The 18,914-nt window shown below is 57.8% G+C and overlaps 6 protein-coding genes across 6 annotated transcripts; 3 read left to right on the top strand and 3 right to left on the bottom strand.

The window, feature by feature from the left end:
* Nucleotides 1-252: 252 nt before the first annotated feature.
* Nucleotides 253-3,530, bottom strand: C8Q71DRAFT_69429 (uncharacterized protein). Its single transcript, XM_047919897.1, has 15 exons — nt 3,204-3,530; nt 3,113-3,146; nt 2,963-3,063; nt 2,621-2,907; nt 2,492-2,567; nt 2,418-2,436; nt 2,282-2,360; nt 2,004-2,214; nt 1,643-1,949; nt 1,486-1,588; nt 1,394-1,430; nt 1,246-1,339; nt 1,116-1,196; nt 1,014-1,058; nt 253-957 (listed from the first exon to the last, which is right to left on the bottom strand). The coding sequence occupies exons 1-15, from the start codon at nt 3,269-3,271 to the stop codon at nt 391-393; spliced, it is 2,109 nt and encodes a 702-aa protein (XP_047778451.1). The 5' UTR covers nt 3,272-3,530; the 3' UTR covers nt 253-390.
* Nucleotides 3,531-5,899: 2,369 nt separating this feature from the next.
* On the bottom strand, nt 5,900-6,266 carry C8Q71DRAFT_858169 (uncharacterized protein; the record flags this gene model as incomplete). Its single annotated transcript, XM_047927489.1, has 3 exons — nt 5,900-6,000; nt 6,066-6,162; nt 6,237-6,266. 3 exons carry the CDS (start codon nt 6,264-6,266, stop codon nt 5,900-5,902), a joined length of 228 nt encoding a protein of 75 aa, XP_047778450.1.
* Nucleotides 6,267-6,587: 321 nt separating this feature from the next.
* Nucleotides 6,588-7,482, top strand: C8Q71DRAFT_69366 (FKBP-like protein). The gene is made up of 5 exons (XM_047919890.1): nt 6,588-6,784; nt 6,844-6,939; nt 7,021-7,075; nt 7,137-7,177; nt 7,239-7,482. The coding sequence occupies exons 1-5, from the start codon at nt 6,683-6,685 to the stop codon at nt 7,356-7,358; spliced, it is 414 nt and encodes a 137-aa protein (XP_047778449.1). The 5' UTR covers nt 6,588-6,682; the 3' UTR covers nt 7,359-7,482.
* A 123-nt stretch (nt 7,483-7,605) lies between these two features.
* C8Q71DRAFT_708990 (uncharacterized protein) lies at nt 7,606-10,380 on the bottom strand (the record flags this gene model as incomplete). Its single annotated transcript, XM_047920658.1, has 5 exons — nt 7,606-7,981; nt 8,291-8,616; nt 8,671-8,741; nt 8,801-8,993; nt 9,052-10,380. The coding sequence occupies 5 exons, from the start codon at nt 10,378-10,380 to the stop codon at nt 7,606-7,608; spliced, it is 2,295 nt and encodes a 764-aa protein (XP_047778448.1).
* A 4,465-nt stretch (nt 10,381-14,845) lies between these two features.
* Nucleotides 14,846-17,013, top strand: C8Q71DRAFT_760971 (phosphatidylinositol-glycan biosynthesis class S protein-domain-containing protein). Its single transcript, XM_047923850.1, has 6 exons — nt 14,846-15,300; nt 15,354-15,637; nt 15,693-15,875; nt 15,937-16,026; nt 16,077-16,453; nt 16,515-17,013. The coding sequence occupies exons 1-6, from the start codon at nt 14,978-14,980 to the stop codon at nt 16,788-16,790; spliced, it is 1,533 nt and encodes a 510-aa protein (XP_047778447.1). The 5' UTR covers nt 14,846-14,977; the 3' UTR covers nt 16,791-17,013.
* A 291-nt stretch (nt 17,014-17,304) lies between these two features.
* C8Q71DRAFT_760965 (uncharacterized protein) lies at nt 17,305-18,752 on the top strand. Its single transcript, XM_047923849.1, has one exon. The coding sequence runs from the start codon at nt 17,479-17,481 to the stop codon at nt 18,646-18,648; it is 1,170 nt and encodes a 389-aa protein (XP_047778446.1). The 5' UTR covers nt 17,305-17,478; the 3' UTR covers nt 18,649-18,752.
* Nucleotides 18,753-18,914: the final 162 nt, after the last annotated feature.

Raw genomic sequence — 18,914 nt, 5'->3', positions numbered from 1 at the left:
GCCCGCTGTTGACGCTCGGCTCCGAAACCCTCGGACATGTCGTACGTACGCATATTACGCTGCTCCAGTCGCGGGAGGGGCCTGAGGCTCGCGCATTTCGAGTCGCCATTTGGGCAAGACGGGATTTGCTAACGTGGACTTAGGTGCTCGAGCGCGCGCCTGAAGTCTGAGCGCTCGTTGTTGCGACGTCTAAGTACATCGTACTCAGGAGTCCTCGCATTTCGACTTGATATTCTTGAGCGATGTTGAGCAGATGGTCGCATATAATGATCATGGCGTATATAGTATATAGAGCAACACAGCAGGTTCGAGGGCAAGAATATGCTACACAAAGCAACAGATACAGATAGCTCCTGAGACACATACATCGACAGCACACAACAGAATCGATCACCACCCAGCCTGCAAATACGCCTCGTCCATCGCAAACGTCGCCAAGTCGAGGGCCGTCTGGTCAAACTGGGGCGGGCACGCTACCGAGCCGCTCCACCACGTCTGCTCGTCGAGCGGGTTGACCGACATCGCGGGCATGAACGCTGCGGGGTCCGCAAATCCCTGGGGGAAGTCGCCCATCGCGTTGATCCCGGTCACGAACTGCTCGAACCCAAAGTCCGAGCCGACCATGAGGTCGCCGCCCGCGCCGCCGTTCATGTAGGGCACCGCCTGCTGTGGCCCGCCGCCCATGGGCACGCCGAGGTCGTACGGGACGGAGATGTCCCAGATGTCCGGGGGTAAGGCCACCTCCTCCGGCCCGCGTTGCGGCGCGGGCGCGATGTTCTGCCCTTCGACGATGCGGTCGAGGTGCGCGGAGAGGAAGCGCCCGTATACGGCGGGCGCGTGCGCGCGGTCGAGCGCAACCTCCTTGGAGAGATAGATGTTGATGAGCGTGCGCACGTTCGAGACGATGGTAGTCCGAACGTGCGGCTCGAGCAGGGAGGAGTAATCCCGCTTAAGGAGCTGTGCAAGCTGGGTTAAGTTCGTTTGGGCGCTAGGAGGATAGGCAAGATACACACATTAACGAGGAAAGCTGCGGCATATGTTACATAGAGGAAATGTGGCTGAGATACGGCGCGAGATGAGCGTCCCAATAAATTCTTCATAGCGTTATAGCATACCTCAATCAGGGTGCGAAGGACACCGGCCGGGTATAGTTCGTCAATGTGTACTCCGGTACATGTCAATGCAGTCTCGATCGACTGTATGAAGGGTTAGTAAGGAGAAGCTGATATACTCAAAGACACGCACTAGACTAAGAATCTCAGGATTTATTTCCTTTCCGTGTTTCACAGACCACTGGAAGCCAGCGCCGAGGACAATGAGTCTCATCGCGTTCGCAATCCTACACCGCCGTATAAGCATCCCAACACGTCGCGCACATATGAACGCTACTCACAGCTTCAAACGCATTCCATGTTGAGGCTGCGCCGCCGCTATGTATCAACCGATCAGTCGCACGAAATGACGCGGAGATGCGGGACAACATACGCAATGGGTCTTTAGAGTGCTGCGCCTCGCGCTCTCTCCACTCCGCGTACTTCTCCACAATCTTCTGGTGATACTCCAGGACCGTCCCAATCACATCCACGCCCTGTCACACCACCAGTCAGCCCTCAATTATCCCCGCACTCAGAGACCCACGCACCTGCACCAAATCCGGGTCAAACCTATCCGCGCCAATCGCCTTCCAAAGACGCGCGACGAGGAGGGCGAGGTCCGTGAACGCGCAGAGGTAGAGGTCGTACGGCGAGTTGAGCGGCGAGCAGCGGTACCACGACGAGAGCGCGCGCGCGACGTAGTCCGAGCCCTGCAGGAAGGGCGCCTTGCCCTGCTGCACGGACGTCGACGCGTCGATGCACACCACCTGGAACCACGTCCGGATCCGGTCCAGCCGCTCGCGCTCCGGCAGATTCGCGGGGGGCGGCTCGTTGAGCTTGAGGTCTTGCGAGATCCTAGGGGCGCGCGGGTAAGTTAGGTGGGTGAGGGGGGAGGAAGGGGGGACGCACCGGATGGCGATCCCGACGAGCAGCCAGGCGCGGTGCTCGGAGAAGCGTTCCCGGGGCGCGGGGAAGCCTGCTGAGAGCATGAATGCCTGGCAGGTCTCGATGGTGTAGTAGCCCTCGCGGACTGCCTCTGTCGCTGCTTCGTGTGCGAATGTTGCGGCGAGCTGATGTAGTTTCGGACGATGTGTCCAATGGCGGGAGGTAAGGGAGAGGACTGAAGGGAAAGGGGCACAGGTAAGCGGGCGGTGTGAAAGAAGTACATGGAAAGGGAGAGCGCACACCTTTAGTGAAGAGGAGGGTGGATTTGGAGATGAGGTATTGTGGGGTATGGAGGGCGGGATCAAGGACGGTGAAGGATGGCTGTTGAGCGAAAGGTTAAGTACAGATATCACATCTCAATCTTCTTGCACCACGTACGTGTAACCTGGAATAAAATCTGTTCGGGGGGCACTCATTAGGTCGCGCAACAGGTCTCAACAGAGTATGCTCACAACTTGAAGAGATCTGTGACCTCTTGCGGGCCAAACAGCCCACATCGGAGTATAGGGGGCCACTTCGGGTTCATCGCTACACAATACACCTTCAGCACCGACCCACCTAACCACGGAGCCGCTACTCGCCTGATGGTGGGGGTGTCAATGACCTTGGCACAGTCGTCTCGGGAGCCTTATTCCCCTCTGCTCGCCACCCATTCACCCGTGGCTCACGGTCTGCACTCGCCTTCCACCCGCTGATATTCGGCGACGAGCATCCTCCTGTGCCTGAGCGGAGGACCTCCGTCTCCTGTTGCGCCTGCGCGACACAGTACCGCACCTTGGTGAGCGACTTCATCTCGTCGAGCTTGCGGAGGAGCGCCTGGATGTGGACGTCCTGTGAGCGCGAGCGCTGTTGCAAATCTTCATGGGAGCTAGAATGCACATGTTAACAGCAGACGTGTGGCGCAGTGGCGGGCGGCAGCGTACGGGGCTGGGCGACGCTTCTTGCGGCCGTAGGAGACGCAGTCAAAGTCATTGGCTTTACACCGAACACAGATATTCTCGTTCGGGATGATTTCACAGCGGATCTGCGGAGAATTAAGCAGATTACCTGTGTGCAATAACGGCACTACCTACCTTGAGCGCTTTACAGTGCACGCAGGCTCCGCGACTGTTTAGAGAGGCAATATGGTCAGGGCCAATGAATCTGAGTGACACCGGCACTTACGGTCTCGCAGGGAGCCTCGACTTCGAGCCCGAGGCCTGGCTGCTATCGCTCTCAGTGTTATTTGACATGAGGTCGATGTGTGGGGCAGGGGTATTTCGGCGTTGAATATCTGGACTCTGCGTCCAAGACGAGCCTGAGTCACTTTTATGTTCGCGCTCGCAGCTGGCAATTGATATAGCTGAGCGATCTAGATCGGGCCGCGGTTCTCAGGCAGAGTCAGACAGTGTCGCGCTGCTGTTCGCTGTGATTATCCTCAAGAACGGAGGACGGGAGCGGAGGCGGGGACGTGCAGTCTGCCAGAGTCTGGTGAGGCGTGTCGCGCTCAAGACAAGCGCAGCCTGCCTTTCTTCTGTCTGACGGCCCATGCCCACAGGCGCCCGGGATGCGCACAAGCGCCACCGATCCCATCTAGGCGCCAGCACTTGATCATCGCTAATCCTTCGAAGAGCGCCCGTCCTCGCGTGGCCGCCGTGCATCCTTTCCCCATTTGGCAGCATGTCCGCCGCCCACCCACACCTCCGGCCGCCACGGAAATGCGCATGGCGCCCCTGCACCCACTTACACCGCAGTCTGAACGCGGTCACTGGTCACCACGGCCTCCCTACCGTCCCACTGTTCATCTACGGACATTTCACGGGAACTTGCGGTGCCTGCTTGGAGGCAAGACCGTCAACATCACTGTGGACTGACTCAAGAAGCGCAGCTCGCGTGGGCAGTGCGTGCGCGGTCTGTGACCCAGCACAGGAGAGAGTGATCCGTCGTGGGGCACTCCGCGAAGCACGGACTCCCTGGGACTTCCCGTGCGGGCTCCGGGCTGCTCCGGGCTGCCCGGAGCGCGGTGCGCACAGCGGCCTTGCATCCAGCTCGCATCGGCCTCACAGTCACGTCGGACGCCAGAGAAACCCTCACGACGGCCTCGCTGTCAGTCGTCTCGTCTACAAAACATCTTCTGAACGCGCCCGTCACCACACCCTCGAATTCGAATACGCCGGGCTTCCGGCCCCAAACTCGATAGACTTGCACGCAGCACGGAACCAATCCAGGACGCCAGCGTTCCGCCGAGGTCCGCTGGCGGCCGCCGCCTCGCTCGCGTGTTGCCACGTGAAACTGCCGGAGCTCTGTCGCGATCTGCGCGCGATCGCCGAGGCTATGACATTGACATCGTGACATCGTCCCACCGGTACCGCTCGTCCAGGCACAAGTTACATACTGTACATACAACGCTGCCCAAACGCTGCCCGCCTTGAACTTGGTTATTTCTGCAACTCACATCAGTGATTACTGGGTCTAACTCATCTTCAAATTCCATGTAGAAGCCGCACTCTCAGGTCCTCCATGCCTGTCGCTCGGTCACACTACAATCCCGGACTGACGTTCGGACAGGCTCACGCCCGAGTCTACTCTTGGCCGCTCGATCAGGCTGGCACGTCCCCCATGCGTCCAGCACGCAGTTCGCACGTCGGGCAGCGCCGCAAAGTCGTGGTCGTGAACAGCCGAGCTTCGCACGGGGATCATCCTCAGTGCACCATCCTCACAGCCAGTCTCGAAACCAGCCGGCCGTTTCGCTCCGTCGCATCGCGGCGGCCTCGCAGCACGCGTCTCGTGAGGCGGTCATCCTCCGTGCACACCGCTCTACGAAACTAGCCAGGACTCATCCAGAGTTTCAGAGTACAATGTTGCGACGTCCAGCGAGGGCGCCATGCAACCAGACCGAATTTACACCCACAGTGTCTCTGATGACAGTGACATTCGCAGTGCTTATGCTTTACGGAGCACAGCAACACGGCTCGCCTGATCGCGACGCCTCTGAGGACCATCGCCAGAGAAGAACCAGAGGCCTGCGCGTAACGAATGGAACGAGTCGCGACAAACGACTCAAACAACAAGACCCGTTTGAGCGCACCAATGTGATTGCACTGCAGCTGCTTGGCCAACCGCCTTCCAACAGAACTTCTGACCGGCGCGATTCCGCCCCCGGGCCCCCGCTTCCAAGGGACCGCTGCTGGCGATCGTCGTGCTAGCCCGCTATGGCACTCCTTGAACAATGAATTTGTCTGGGACGCAGATGTGGCGCGACGGGACTGATTCGGTGTTGATGTCCGTCCGGAATCGGACGAGAGAATTCTCTGGGATGGACGAGCCACGGCTCAATGCTAGACGGCGGCCTCGGATTCAGACCCTTTGGCAGTTGGGGAGGCGAGAGGCCAACGAGCTGTGCTGGTGCGACCAGTGGAAGCAGATGATGACCGGCGGTGCGCGCCCATCGTGGATTTGAAGGACAAAGGGATCCGTGACGATGCTTGGAATCGTCCTGGAACCTGCATGAGGAACCTGAGCCCGACTCTGACCGTGCACGGAGATTGGCGATCTCGGTGTGAGGCTGTTGGCTGACTGACGTCATGACAAAGATACGTAGACGCCCACATTCGTTCTGACCAAGGCGTAGAGGTCGTCGACTGGATGTGTAGTCGACTTGAGCCCACTGGGGAGACCGAATGTTGTCAAGTCAGACATGACAAAGCCCCACATTTCTGCCAGACCCGATGAATGACTAGAGGCGCAAGTGGGAGGAGGAGGGTTTGACGAAATACATTGCGCAAAAACCCCGAACCGGCGGCGTCGGGGATATGCTGCTAGTAGTACAAGAGTAGAGTTATGGTGAGCTGTTACATCGCATGGTTTGTCCTGACGCTTCATCACGATCCTTTGTCTCCCTGCACGGCCGCGCGGACGCCTGCAGAGCCAAGCCGAGCGTCGCTCGAGTCGTTGCCGAGTTTGCTAGCACCCTGGCTTTCCTCTGCATGCACATGGCGCACAGTCCAAATCAACAGAAGCGCGATACTAGACAGCAAGAGGACGCACTGTAGATAGACGACTGTCCCTCCGCCCTCTTCGATTGCGTGCCCGCGACGTACATATAGCCCAGTGTCGCGATAGAGCCGACAACGACGGCGACAGCCTGTGCAACGAAAAATAACAAAACATACACACGGTCAGACACGTTCTCGTTCTATCCTATAAAAGGCGACGCACCAAAGGCTTGCTGCGAGCTCGCGAACTCATTCTGACGTCACGTTCGCGCCGAGTGTCTGAGAACTGCCGTGGCAGAGTCAGGCTCGTTCGTCCGACTCAGGCTCGACCACGCTCACATATGCAGGCTGTGTCGTCGAGTTAGGATGGAGATTGGGTGAGAGATGGTGGCGGTCGTCAAGAAGAGCTGCAATTCACGCCCAGGGCAGGCTGCACTCCGTCATAGGGCGTCGTTTGGGCGGGTGGCGCCGCAACCTCAGGCGACGCGTCATCCACGTGACTGTGGGGCCCCGCCCGACGCCCGCCCTCCTGCCAAATTGGGTAAGAGGGCGGGAACAGCAGCTGACCGCGCTTGTGGCGGGTGAGACGGCGCACGGAATGCATTGCAAAGGACTGCTTGTGGCTTTTGACTTCGTTCCAAAGCTTTGTCTACAGAGAGACTGAAACTCATGGCGAAGAAGGGTGCAGCAGCTGAGAAGAAGCCGGCAGACAGTAAGAAGGGCGGGAAGGGTGCGTCGAAGAGCTCGGAGGATGCGGACGACAAGGGCAAGGTGCGCCTGCCTCAACCGAGTGAAGTTCGAAGCAGGCTGAAGCAAGGGTAATGCTGTAGGGTAAGGGAGCCTTGAAGGCCGCCACCGCCGTGAACGTGCGGCACATCCTCTGCGAGAAACATTCCAAGGCGACCGAGGCTCTGCAGAAGATTCAAGTACGTTTTTGTCTCTTGACCTATACACGCCTTACGCCTTCTCTCGCATTGGAAAATCACTGACTCTCATGCTACTGTCAGGAGGGTCAGCGATTCGACAAGGTCGCTCAAGAATACTCGGAAGACAAGGCCAAAGGTGCGCCCACACAACCGTTCTCCTAGATCTCCTTGCACATGTGGCACTCGCGATGCTGCAGCCGGTGGCAGTCTTGGCTGGATGACAAGAGGGTCCATGGTGGTGAGTTCCACGCTGTATTCGGGATTATGAACCCGTCTGACTGTCGTTCTCGTCGATGTAGGGCCCATTCCAGGACGCGGCCTTCGCACTGCAGCCATCCACGGTCGACAAGCCGATCCTCTCACCGCTCGTGAAGACCACGTTCGGGTATCACATCATCATGGTCGAGGGTCGCCGGTAACGCTTGGGGCACTCAGCACTCACGATCAGAAGCCCGCTTTCACGAGAACGAGCAACGTCGGAATATGTACTGATTACTACCACACCATGTACAATAAGACCACAAAAGTGCAAACGAGGAGTGCATGTACGCTAACCAGCAGCCATCAATCATCACCATATTACGCAAACCTTCAAAAAGCAAACATGAGAGTATATACCAGAGCAGCCAAACCACTCGCAAGACAAGAACATCGGCAAGACTCCCCTCACATGAAATCCGACTCCCTCTGCTCAGCGATCCTCGTCCTATGTTCCAAGTAGGCCACCAAATCCTCCGTCGTCTGCAGCGTCGCCGGCATCGCCGGGCCATCCCCCGTCCCCGCATCCACGCCCGCACCCGCACCCGTACCCGCACCCGCACCCGACGCGCCGAACGTAAATGGTGACGCCCCACCGACACCCAGACCCAAGCCCAAGCCCAAACCCAGACCAGGGCCCGCCGGCGCGAACATGGACGCCTCGAACATCATCGTCTGGCTGGAGGGCGCGCTGCCGGGGCTCGCGCTGCGCATCGTGTACCCGCGCGGCGGCAGCCGCTGTTCGCCAGAAAAGTGCGACGGCGACAGGTTCGAGTACGCGAAGCTCGACGGGAACGTCATCGTCAGCGGCGCGGAGCCCGAGCCCGAGCCCGAGCCTGAGCCCGAGCCGGAGCTCGACCCCGCGGCGGAAGGAGGTGCGGGGCGAATTGGTCGCCCGGTGTCGACGAAGGGCGAGCCGTTCATGGTTAGCGGCGGTGGGATGACGGAGGCGAAGGGAGAGGGCCGCGATTGAAAAGGGAAGTGTCGTGGGAGGGCATCAGATGGTCCGCCATACTGCGCGCGCATCGTCTCCAGGGATGTAGAACGAAATTGGAGGTTCCCGGAAGAGGAGGCGGATCCAGCGAGACTGGACCCGGGACGACTCGATGGCCTCTGCTCGGGGTCGGCGCTGTTTGAGGCAGATGCACGTAACTTCGACTTATAGACTGCAGAAGGGTCGTCCAGCCGGAACTGCGCTTCGAAATTCGTGGACGACGTGGAGTTCTGTACGACGCTTGGGGTTGACGCACGGGTACTGGGTGTGATGACGCCCGAGCCAGGAAGTGACATCTCTTTGTAGCCTTCAGAAGCCGAGGGGAGGTCCGGGGTTGGCGTCCGTTTCCTCCCCTGAGCTGCCACTGTTGCGAGGTTGGACTCTTTCATGTTCGCCTTGTACCATGCGTTCAACTGAATGGCAGTCTGGGTTGAGTTTCGTAAGTCTCGGGTCCTATCTAGCAGCGGAGTCAATCATACCTTGTTGGGCATCGACGCGGAGATCCTCTTGAAATCATCACCGTGGTGAGCCAGCAGCTTGATGAAGAGCTCTACACATGTACGTAAGATCTTCGAGTTCAATACCAATACTACATGGATACGGGCGTACCTTTGTCCTCTTCGGTCCATTGGACATTACCCGTAGGTGTCTTCTTCCGAGCTGTCAGTTCTGTCTGGTCTATGAACCGTGTCTCGCTAAACAAAAGGGGCGCTTCTGACATGGGTGGCGAGTCAACAACAGTCTCCGCCGACTTGACCTTGCGCGAACGACGCGTCCGCTTGGGCGGTGGCTTTGGCTCCACCTCCTGCAGAGTGTTCGTTCGTCAAGTAGCATATTGCATGTGTGCGCAAATCACATACCGCAGTTTCGTCGTCTACCTCCTGCTCCGCCGCTGCCACAGCGCGGGCAGTGGGCTTTGCCGCGCGGCGTCTTTTGCGTGGTTCAGGATCTGGGTCGGGTGTCGGCGTCGTCCCCGGCGAGTTCTCGGCTTGGACGGCGCTCTTCCTCGTCGAAGCGCGGCGAGGGAGAGGCTCCCCATTCTCACCTATGGGCACCCCCCGTCTGCGACGAGTAGAAGGCCCGTTGGAAGTCGAACCCCGAGACACCTCGGCATCGTGCTTCCGAATGTCTTCCAGTAACGCATTGCCCTTCTTCTTGCCTCCGCGCCCGCCTCCGCGTTTCCGTTTGCCAGTCGCATTCCGTGCAAGGACCTTCCTGAAGTCGATGAGCGTCTTCTTGTGTAGATAGTAATACGTGACGCATTCGGCCGTGGTCTTGTTGGGAAGGAAGTCGGCGATGATGCCGAACTGCTTGGGGTAGAGCGCATACTTCTCGAGGAAAATCTCCCTCTCTTCGTCTGTCCAATCCTCGAGGCATGTATTCGGCGTGTAGAAATTGGCCGGGTTTTCGACGGCGTTGTTGGTGTCGTCGAACGAATAATCGACCGATCCCTTCGTTACCGAGATCATGTCTGGGATAGTTGCAGCGTTCCGCGATGCAAGGTGATTGGCGTCAGTCAGCTCCTCATTGCCCAAGCTTGCAATGATCTGCTCCATCTCTAGGTCTGTTCGTACGGCATCTCCCAGTGCAGCCGAGCGCCGCGTAGTCCTACCAGCAGTGGCGGCAGCTTCCTCGAGTGCTGCAGCCTTCGCAACCTCGTCTAGCTTGGCGCAATGCACCATCCAGCGGTCATGAAGAGTCAAATACTCCTCCTTCAACTTTCGGACCTTCTCCGTTAGAGAGGCCTGTCGCCTAGCAAAGAGAACCTGGAGTGACGGCCGCACGCGCACGAAGCTGTCATCTCTGTCGCGCTTGCGCTTGCCCTGTAGCACCTCCTCACAGAGCCTACCTGCAGACGGTTTCTGGCGGCGGTCATGAGGCTCTGCAATGGTCATGTTAGCCATAAGAACCGGGGCAACGCGTTCCGCTTTCGTCTGCCGATCGTACTGCAACCTCGCCAAGACTACTACTCGAAGTCCCTCTGCGAGAGGATCGACATCCTGAGCAGGTAGTTGCTGCTGGGCCTGATCGACCTGTTCATCGTGGTGAATTGCAGCGTCTGCGGCCTTCTCTGCCACACCAGCTTGTCTGTCCACTTCTCTCAGCGCATGAGAGATTTCCTCGGGGACGGCAACAAGTTGCTCCTGATTCGCCTTGAGTATAAAGTCTAAGTGAAGGAAAGTTGACATACCTGTACGGCGGTTTCACTCCCGATGCCGATGGGCCTACCTGTACCCTCTTCTACAGGTGCGCCTTGCGTCGCCTCCGACACCGTTTGTGCTCCATCTGCGGGGACCGCCTTCTCAGCAGTAGGACTAGTAGTTGGTGACTCGACCACCGTTGGCGAACCTTGAGCCACTTGGGACTCCTCCGCCACGACAGAAGACTCTGGTATAGGCGGCGGCTCAGTCAGGCCGAGTAGAGACTCTACTACCATGGGCGAGCCTGGCCGTGAAGCAGACTCCTCCTCTTGAGGTTCATCATTTGAAGGAGATGCGTCAGGGGCCGGTTCAATTGGACGAGGTGCATCAATCTCGTCGGAGGGCACCGGTACAAGGGCTTGCTCTGAGGCAGTAGGTGACGGTTCGGCAGGAAGAGAGGTCGGCACTGCAAGAGGCGAGGCGGGTACTGAGGTAGATACGGCTTCACGTGTGACAGGCGACGACTCATCTTGCGGCTCTGAAGGCTCCTCGGCAGCAAGTGCAGGCGCTTCATGCGCAATCGGCAGCTCTTCTATAGTGACAGGCGGCACAGCAACTGCTTCAGCTTGAGCAACGGCAACCGGACTAGCGTCACCAAGGCTGGAAGAACGAGACGCAGGCGAGGCCGGCGGGGACACGTCCATGTCACATTCATCATCTTCTACTGAAACCTCAGGAGTCAGCTCATCGAACTCGTCGGGAATAGCAGTCTTTTCTCGTGTCTCGACGACAGGTGAAGGTTCCTCCTCGGTTTGAGCGATGGCAGGAGGAGAGATCGTCAGCCCAGGAATCGCAAAGTCGTCTTCCTTAGCACCCGTGGGCTTGTCTTCGCATAACTGCTGAACATGGGCCGGCATAGCGGACGGTGTGTCCTTTCTATTGAGGTTGAGCCCAGGAATGATGGATTCCTCGCTCGAAGCAGAATACAAGCCAAGTTCCTCGGTTGGTTGCCGGGGAGTCAATGTCAATCCAGTCACACCGGATGTGTCTGGAGCAGCGGAGGCTGGCTGTGAGGCTATGACTACCGGTCCCTCGGTGGCTACCAGGCCAGGAATCGCAGATGTGCCTTTATGATGATCGGCGACTTCGGTAGGACTGGTGGGAGTGATACTGGCCTGCAAGACAGGCGATGGAGGAGCAGACATGTCCATGTCTACGTCCATGTCCACGTCCATATCCGACTCCTCCACAGTAGCGCTGAACAGTATCGTGAGCGGTTGGCGATGCAACTACGTCAGCGAGAGTGGGCCGACGTACCCTTCATCAACGCCCGACAGGCTCTTTGGCTCGGCAGCCAGACCATCCGGAACAGGAGTTGCCGCAGTAGGCTGAGGTATTTCGTCTACTGGAGTGGCTGGCTCAGACACGTCCATGTCAGCCTCTCCTTCTTCTCCCTCGGCTTTCTTTGGAAACGCATCCCGATCGAGAGGAGGTATCTGTAGGCCGGATGGCTTAGAGATACCTTTGACGTTCAGTAAAGAATGCGCAGGCTCTCCGTCAGGTTTTTTCCTAGCATCTGCATGGAGGGAAATAGGTTGTCCGCTGACGAGCTTGGCGACAGCTGCACGTAACTCGTTGGTCGGGAGGAGTTCTATGAATACAATTAGGCACAACGATACTAAGGCATTGTAATGATTTATATCTACCTTTGTGAGCAACGCCAGTACCTTGCGAACGAGCCTCGGACGTGTCTTTCCGCGACGACGAGGGCGGACTTTGCGTAACTTGGGGTGAGGTCGCCTGTGCTTGTTGGGTCACCTGCTCAGGAACAATGGCTATTCCCTTGCCAAAATCTGCAAGACCAGGTATCGCACTGCCCTGCAACGTCGAAGTGGCGTTGTCAGACTTGTAAGAAGACAAGGAAGAGTTTCTGCTCCGTTGCGCGACTGCAACAACATTTGCCTTCTTCGCGCGGAGTTCCGGAGGTATTTCTGGGCCATAGATCGATCCAGTAGACTCAGTCGAGCTTGTTCTCTTGCTGGAAGGCTTCTGTGGCGGTGGTAACGGGTGTGCCGGCTGTGAAGAAGCAGCAGCAGAGGGCTTCGCGCGCCTGTTCGCCGGCCCACGAGAACGGCCCTTCTCTCGTGCAGGAGATACACGTTTCCGTGTCAGAACGGGAGAGTACAGGCGAGTAGTCGTCGGTGAGTATAGCGTAGAAGCTCTGCTACGTGACCGTCCACGGCTCCGGCTGCGCGCCTTGGTCCGACTGACACTGGGGCTTTTTGAACGTCGGCGATCACGACCGCGACTAGCGCGTCTGGCTCGATAGCTGTCATAGGAGCTCGATGAACTGCGGCTGTATGATCGGCGGCTGCGAAGGCGAGCCCGTCGAAGTGACCGAGGGCTACGGCTTATCGACCTCCCAGGGCTGTAGCTCAGCGATCTGCTCCTCGAACGTCTGCGTCTGTTGAAGTAGGATCTCGAAGCGAGCGGGCTGCGAATGCGGCCACGGACGGGACTGCGTGAAGCACGAGGGCTATATGGCGGACTCCTGCTAAGAGTGGGGCTACGACGGCGACGAATCGGACTCCTGCTGAGAGTGGGACTGCGAGGGCGACGAATCGGACTTCGGCTGGGACTACGGCTGAGAGGACGACGGACGGGACTAGGGCTGAGAGGACGACGGGCGGGGCTAGGGCTGAGAGGACGAATTGGACTGGGACTGAGAGGACGGCGGATGGGACTAGGGCTGCGTGTACCGCGGCGAACGGGACTCCGACTGGCGCGAGGACTGTACAAAGGACTTCGGCTGCGGCTTGGGCTGGGGCTACGAGGAGGGGACCTTCCACGGCTAGGCGATCTTCCACGGCTGACGAGCTGCCTCAGCTCTCGAACAGGTGGAGACAGTGGCCGTGTAGTAGGCGAGGGACGGTCTACATCGTTGATTACGCGGGGCGGCGAGCGTCTCGGTTCCCAGACCCGCTTTGGATTGCCTGGAGTTTCGGGAGATATCCTACCTCGTAATGGCTGCGAACGCTCTGCAGAAGGAAGTCGCCATCTGGGATGGACGCGTGGATTCGGTGGCTGCGGTGTCCTCGAGTCTGGGACATCGTCATACCGAGGACGGTAGCTATCCGAGCCTGGGTTCATGTATGGATACACCGGAGGGCTCTCTGGCCTGTAACGATCCCCAGTATATCCGGGAGCGTTCAGACTACGACCAGGTGAGTAGTGATCACCAGAGAAGGGTGGAGGCCCACTGAGACCGGGAGGAGAGTAATGGTCGCCAGCAAATGGAGGCGCGCTGACACTAGGACCTGCAGAATAATGATCGCCATAGTTGGGAGGTCCGTTCGGACTGTTGCTGGGTGGATAATGATCGCCCGGAAGGGGAGGCGCGTTCGGGCCTGGACCTGGCAGATAATGGTCCCGGGGTGGCGGGCCCGCGAAACCGGGACCTGGAGAGAAGTGGTCAAAAAGAGGAGGTCCCGGGGCGGAAGCAGGGTAGTGCTCGTTAGCTAGTGGCCGGGGTGGAGAGTAGTGGTCCGCTGCGAGCCGAGGCGGCAGACGTCTTGACGGTGAGTACGGCTCAGGCGCCATGTCATTCCGCGAACTGAACTCACAACGATCAGTCATACATCCAATTCCAAACCCACAGCAAAAGATACTTGCGTGTTAGGAGGACCTGTATGAGATTGCTTCCAAGCGTCGTTTGGCTCGAACATCGGCTGGGCCATGGTCATGGTATCTCGACGGTCATATGACCATGGATCACCTTCGAAGCGAGGATTTGTTTCAGCTCTATCAACCCATTGAGGAGGTGCAGGGTTATCCCAACTCTGCGGAGCCCAGCCACTCGGAGGCGGACCTGGCTGGTAGCCGTACAAGTCCGGAGAAGGAGGCCTGGGATAGTAAGACGGTTCCGACCGCCAGAGTTCTGGTTCCGCAGGATAGTCATTAGGATAGCCGGGTGCGTATGAAGGGCCTCCAACACCGGGGTTATAAGCGTCATGGACAGGATACGCGGTCGGCGGGCCGGGCGAAGGTCCATACCTGCCATTGTGGCTCGGTGGTCGCTAGGGGTGATGCAACGTGAGTTCACGGTGCATTACTTGGACAGATATGTTCGCTGACATTGTACACAGGTGGCCCGTTGTTTTTTCCGCCACGACGGCGCCGTCGTTGGTTCGTCGGAGACATGACCCACGGTAGCGATCAGACGCCTGCGCAAACGTGCCGGACTGAAGGCAGGTGCGCGAAGAAGAAAGTGCCGATGGCAGACCCAGCCGTCAAAAGCGGTTTAGCATGAAGAGAATTCAAGAGTAAAGTAGGTTTCTTCAGCCTCCTGGCAGTACCTGTAACGAATGTGAGTAGCTTCGACGAGTTGAACTTGGGTCTCGGGAGGTTTGGCTGCAAGCTGTCGCCTTCCGGAATTGGACTTGGTGCCATCCGTTCAGTCTCCGCGTCAAATAGTCGGCACACTCCGGGAGTAGCCTCAGGCTTCAGGATCGTTCAGCCACCGCCGTTCACGCTCTCAACAACTGCTTTCTGGTTCTGACAAAGTGGTCGACAACACATGCATCTCGACGAGGAGATCTAGCACTGTACCAAATCCCGTAGCAACAGAAGCTGGGACCCAACAAACATGGACGCCGTCTCCAAACCCGCTCTTGCATTTGAGTCGGCTTTTACGCGGAGGAGCATTATAGCCTCGTATTTTCTCGTCATTTTTCTGGCCTTGCCTCTCTGGTGGAAAACTACTAGCATCGAACGGCAAGCCCTGCCCGTATCACGGGTCTATGCAGCGACTGGAAGAGAGCTCGCCTTCCCCATTCATGTCGCCCTCGATACCAGGAACTGTGAGGTTGGCACGGACACGATCGTTCAGGAGGTACGGCATCATGTCGAGAACAACGGGGAGTTCAAGCAGAACGGTCTGTCAGTGGAAGTATCCTCCGCAACGGCAACGTGAGTCTTCGTGTGAGCGTTTGATCCCATCCCGAATTCAACCTGCTCTGAAGTGCGAATGACTATCAGGTCGTTCTTCGTCCGGGGACGCGCGATCCCATCGTCGATGGCCGTAAGGTCACGGTCGAAGTTGCACCAGAACACGCGGGCGTGGCGGCACTGCAACTCGCTGATACATTGGCGACTTTGCTCACGCCCTATACCAGTCTGCGGAGCTCGCAAGCTGAGCGCGTTGTGACGTACTCGCCGCGCTACCGGTTAGCGTTCACTCTTCTGAACGAAGATGCTGCTGCAGGCAACGCTGCGTTGTCCTGGGACGTACAGAACGCTCTTGCCGGTACGTGCGTCCCCCTGAGCATGAGCGAACAAACCTATGTACCTCAGGTACGCAGCGCAACTATCGCCGTTGCTTGAGCGCCTTTCCGTGTTGCACAACTTCACGATTGAGAGTCAAGTACAATACCATGGACCCCTTGCCTTTGAGCCCCGTGCACTGCAAGTGGGTGAACAGATCGAGCATGGCTTAACGCCTGGGGACCTCACCGTTTTTGTCAATTCCGCCGAGTGGACGCTATGTATGAATCTCTCCTTTCTGCTCATGAACGAATACTGAACCTTGCTACTGAATTCGATTAGCATCAAGTGTCTCAAATGATCCAGTATTGCATTTCGTCGCTTTCATACCGTCCTCGAAGCACAGTCCACTTCGCATCGTGGACAGTAACGGTACGCAGGACTTCTCTCAGACGTCCCTTCCCCATTTACAACTTGTTCAGGCTTGCCGACGTCATCGAATGCTTTCATACTTCCTCAATGGGGCGGTATCATCATCCATAACCCCCAGTCGACCGGTATCGTGCCAACGCTCGCAGGACGTCCGCTTGACACAATCTTCGCGACTTTCCGCCAGCAGCTTTCGGCACTGCTAGGCGTTCCAGAGCTCCCGCCGCACGTCCACGCGCGGACTCGCGGCGTCGCAGGGGTAACTGACTGGCAGTTGGACGCACTCGTTCGCCGACGCGCTGCGGAGAACGCCGCCAGCGCGCAGGACACTCTACAGAGCATCGTACGGCTCGTCGCGCAGATCGAGGATATGCCGGTTGGCGAGGACGTCAAGGGAGACGTGCAAGACGCGCTTGCAGCCCTTGATCAGGTACGTGCTCAATCCTGCTTTGTCAAGGGCCGTACGGTCATCTGTCACCGTTTATTGTTAGGCATACTCGACCGCGCCATCGTCCTCGACTGAAGCACTGACCTTCGCAAGCAAGGCGCAATCTGTGGCGTCGCGCGCATTCTTCAACCCAGGGATGCTCGCGCTGTTGTACTTCCCCACGGAGCACAAGTGGGCGGTGTACGCCCCATTGTTCGCGTCCGTCACTGCCCCTCTCCTGGCTTCCCTTATCCGGGAGGTGTTAGCGTGGAAGAAGGAGAGGAAAGCGAAGGCGAGAGGGCCACAGCCGGTGGACAGCCAGAGGCCAAAGGCGGAGTAGGGCTTGTAGTGGTAAAGCTGCGTGTTTTGGAAGGCATAGGTTGTTCTTTATGTATGTCCTCTGCGGGCGACAGGAGTCACAGTAACAAACCTTGTCACAGACGATATCGATGGAGAAGCCAGAACAGCTCGGCAGCCTGACAGGTCTGCACAAAGCGTGTAAAGCAGATGCCTAGATGTATCCTTTCAGTGACCAGGTATCAGGAGTCTCGATTCGCACCTCCCAAGCGCCGACTCATGGCGTGCAGATTGACGAAGGTGACGATGACCCTTTTGATAGGTGCTCCGGCTGAACAGATTGCTGTATTTGGTGTGTCCGTCTTTACTGCCGATTCCAACAAGGTATACACGTTGACGTTGCGAGCATTAACTTAGGCACTGTTCACACCGCCTGTGCATTGTCTGCAACATCGTACCGCTTTGGTAAGCGCAGCAATTGCTGCGTCACGACGCCTCGCTTTGTTTGCGTGCATGACTTGTGCCACGCGTCCAAGCGTGTCAAGCCACGGAACTACGTTTTAGCCCGTGGCCGTTTTGATTTGAAACTCCGTGGCGTGGCGGATGAGCAGGTCAAAGCAGGTCAAAGCCTGTTTAGGACATAACCTCGATCATGGCCACAGGAGGTACGTCGTCATGGAAAGCAGTCGATCTTACCTTCAGGAACGGCCACCCTCAAATAAACGTATATAATGATGCTCAACTCTCCGTCTTGTCGCCTCGAACCACTCAGCCTTACCGCCTTTACTCCTCAATCGCGCCCCTGCACCACGACACCGCCTCTGATACTGCCTCCCACGACGACCATGGGTCGAAAGAACAATTGGTCGACGAAGAAGCACCGGACGATCCCAAAGGACCTGACCGACAAGTGGACGACTGTCGAGTTGCGCCATGACCGACAGGCCCAGACGATCGCCGACGCTTTATCGCAGCCCTTGGGTGTCCATATTCCACCCGTCGTACGCAACCTGCGCGTTCATACTGTTCTGCAAGACCCTTTCCCCTGGGACCCGCCTATAACCGGAGCCGACAAACTTGCAGACCGTGTTAAAGACGTGGCCACCGACCTGACGGCGGAGGGTAAGCTCAGGTGTCTTGCTATCGACATGACCCTCCTGTCGGAAGGTTGGCTGGTCGATAGCGCGGCAAGGCCAAGTCACGTCATGCTGTTGACGGACGAGGCCTCGCCGGAAAAGTCGTCTGCACTTTCATCATGCCCGAAGCTCCTCGAGAGGACAACGCACGTCGTCTTCGAGCCTCTGTGGCACGGCGCACGCTACACACTCCCGAAGAACGGCCTGCGCGGCCTGTTCCCGAAGATGCAATACCTCTGCATCCAAATGGACGCCTCGTCCGACGCCGACGAGGCCATCGAACTAGTCCAAGAACTCCTTGGGTTACGCCACTTGGAGCAGCTCGTGGTGTGCATGTGGGCTGCCCCGGCCTGGTACTGTTCTCGCAACGCACCGCTGTGGAGCGCCCTCAAGGAGGTCGCGAAGAGCGAAGAGAAGCTCTGCGTAATTCCGCACGGCTGTTCCATGGAAGCGGAATGGCAGGCCATGGTCGTCTTTTGGAGCACCGTCTTCGACTTGTCGGAGGACGAAATGGAGGAGAAGTTGGAGGCTATCAACAGTGACCATGGCGACGATTCGCATGATGATCACCTCGCGCAAGAAGGACAAGATGCTGAGGCGCCGCCACTCAGGTTCAACGATGTTCTCAGTTTCCGTGAAAACACGCCTCTTGTAGCGCGCGGAGGAACACCGTGGTCCGACATTGCGCATGAGCGTTTCGACGATCTAACGATTCCCGGCTGGCCTTCCGCGGAAGAAGATTTTCTGAATATGCTAGGTGCATGATTTGCGAAGCAGGGCTGGACTTCAGAGTCGTCGGAGACAGTATGTTCTATACACATATGTTCAGGCTGCCATATACGAGACTGTAATACTAGGTCTGATTCCACAGAGTGGTTTATGTGTGCATCTAGTTATGAGTGCACATTGATTACAAGAATAGCGTATCCAACTTGCGTGTGTCGGAGTAGCACCAGCGTGCACTTACCCATTCCAGGCCAACACCCTGATTAAGTTCAAGTTGTACGTTTGCGTCGCATGAGCCGCCCATA

This window comes from Rhodofomes roseus, assembly GCF_022264815.1.
Source record: "Rhodofomes roseus strain CIRM-BRFM 1785 chromosome Unknown C8Q71scaffold_11, whole genome shotgun sequence".
Taxonomy (NCBI): Eukaryota; Fungi; Basidiomycota; class Agaricomycetes; order Polyporales; family Fomitopsidaceae; genus Rhodofomes; species Rhodofomes roseus.
The sequence above is the reverse complement of the archived record's forward strand: the minus strand, read 5'-3'. Positions and strand labels throughout refer to the sequence as shown.

What these genes read in the sequence shown, in the direction of transcription:
- C8Q71DRAFT_760965 (XM_047923849.1), top strand. Translation starts at nt 17,479, where the DNA reads ATGATGCTCAACTCTCCGTCTTGTCGCCTCGAACCACTCAGCCTTACC.
- C8Q71DRAFT_69366 (XM_047919890.1), top strand. Translation starts at nt 6,683, where the DNA reads ATGGCGAAGAAGGGTGCAGCAGCTGAGAAGAAGCCGGCAGACAGTAAG. An exon ending in ATGCGGACGACAAGGGCAAG is followed by an intron (nt 6,785 to 6,843) that starts GTGCGCCTGCCT and finishes GTAATGCTGTAG; the next exon opens with GGTAAGGGAGCCTTGAAGGC. An exon ending in AGGCTCTGCAGAAGATTCAA is followed by an intron (nt 6,940 to 7,020) that starts GTACGTTTTTGT and finishes TGCTACTGTCAG; the next exon opens with GAGGGTCAGCGATTCGACAA.
- C8Q71DRAFT_760971 (XM_047923850.1), top strand. Translation starts at nt 14,978, where the DNA reads ATGGACGCCGTCTCCAAACCCGCTCTTGCATTTGAGTCGGCTTTTACG. An exon ending in GTATCCTCCGCAACGGCAAC is followed by an intron (nt 15,301 to 15,353) that starts GTGAGTCTTCGT and finishes CCTGCTCTGAAG; the next exon opens with TGCGAATGACTATCAGGTCG. An exon ending in CGTACAGAACGCTCTTGCCG is followed by an intron (nt 15,638 to 15,692) that starts GTACGTGCGTCC and finishes TCAGGTACGCAG; the next exon opens with CGCAACTATCGCCGTTGCTT.
- C8Q71DRAFT_69429 (XM_047919897.1), bottom strand. Translation starts at nt 3,271, where the DNA reads ATGTCAAATAACACTGAGAGCGATAGCAGCCAGGCCTCGGGCTCGAAG. An exon ending in AAGAAGCGTCGCCCAGCCCC is followed by an intron (nt 2,908 to 2,962) that starts GTACGCTGCCGC and finishes TGTGCATTCTAG; the next exon opens with CTCCCATGAAGATTTGCAAC. An exon ending in ATTGACACCCCCACCATCAG is followed by an intron (nt 2,568 to 2,620) that starts GCGAGTAGCGGC and finishes TGTATTGTGTAG; the next exon opens with CGATGAACCCGAAGTGGCCC.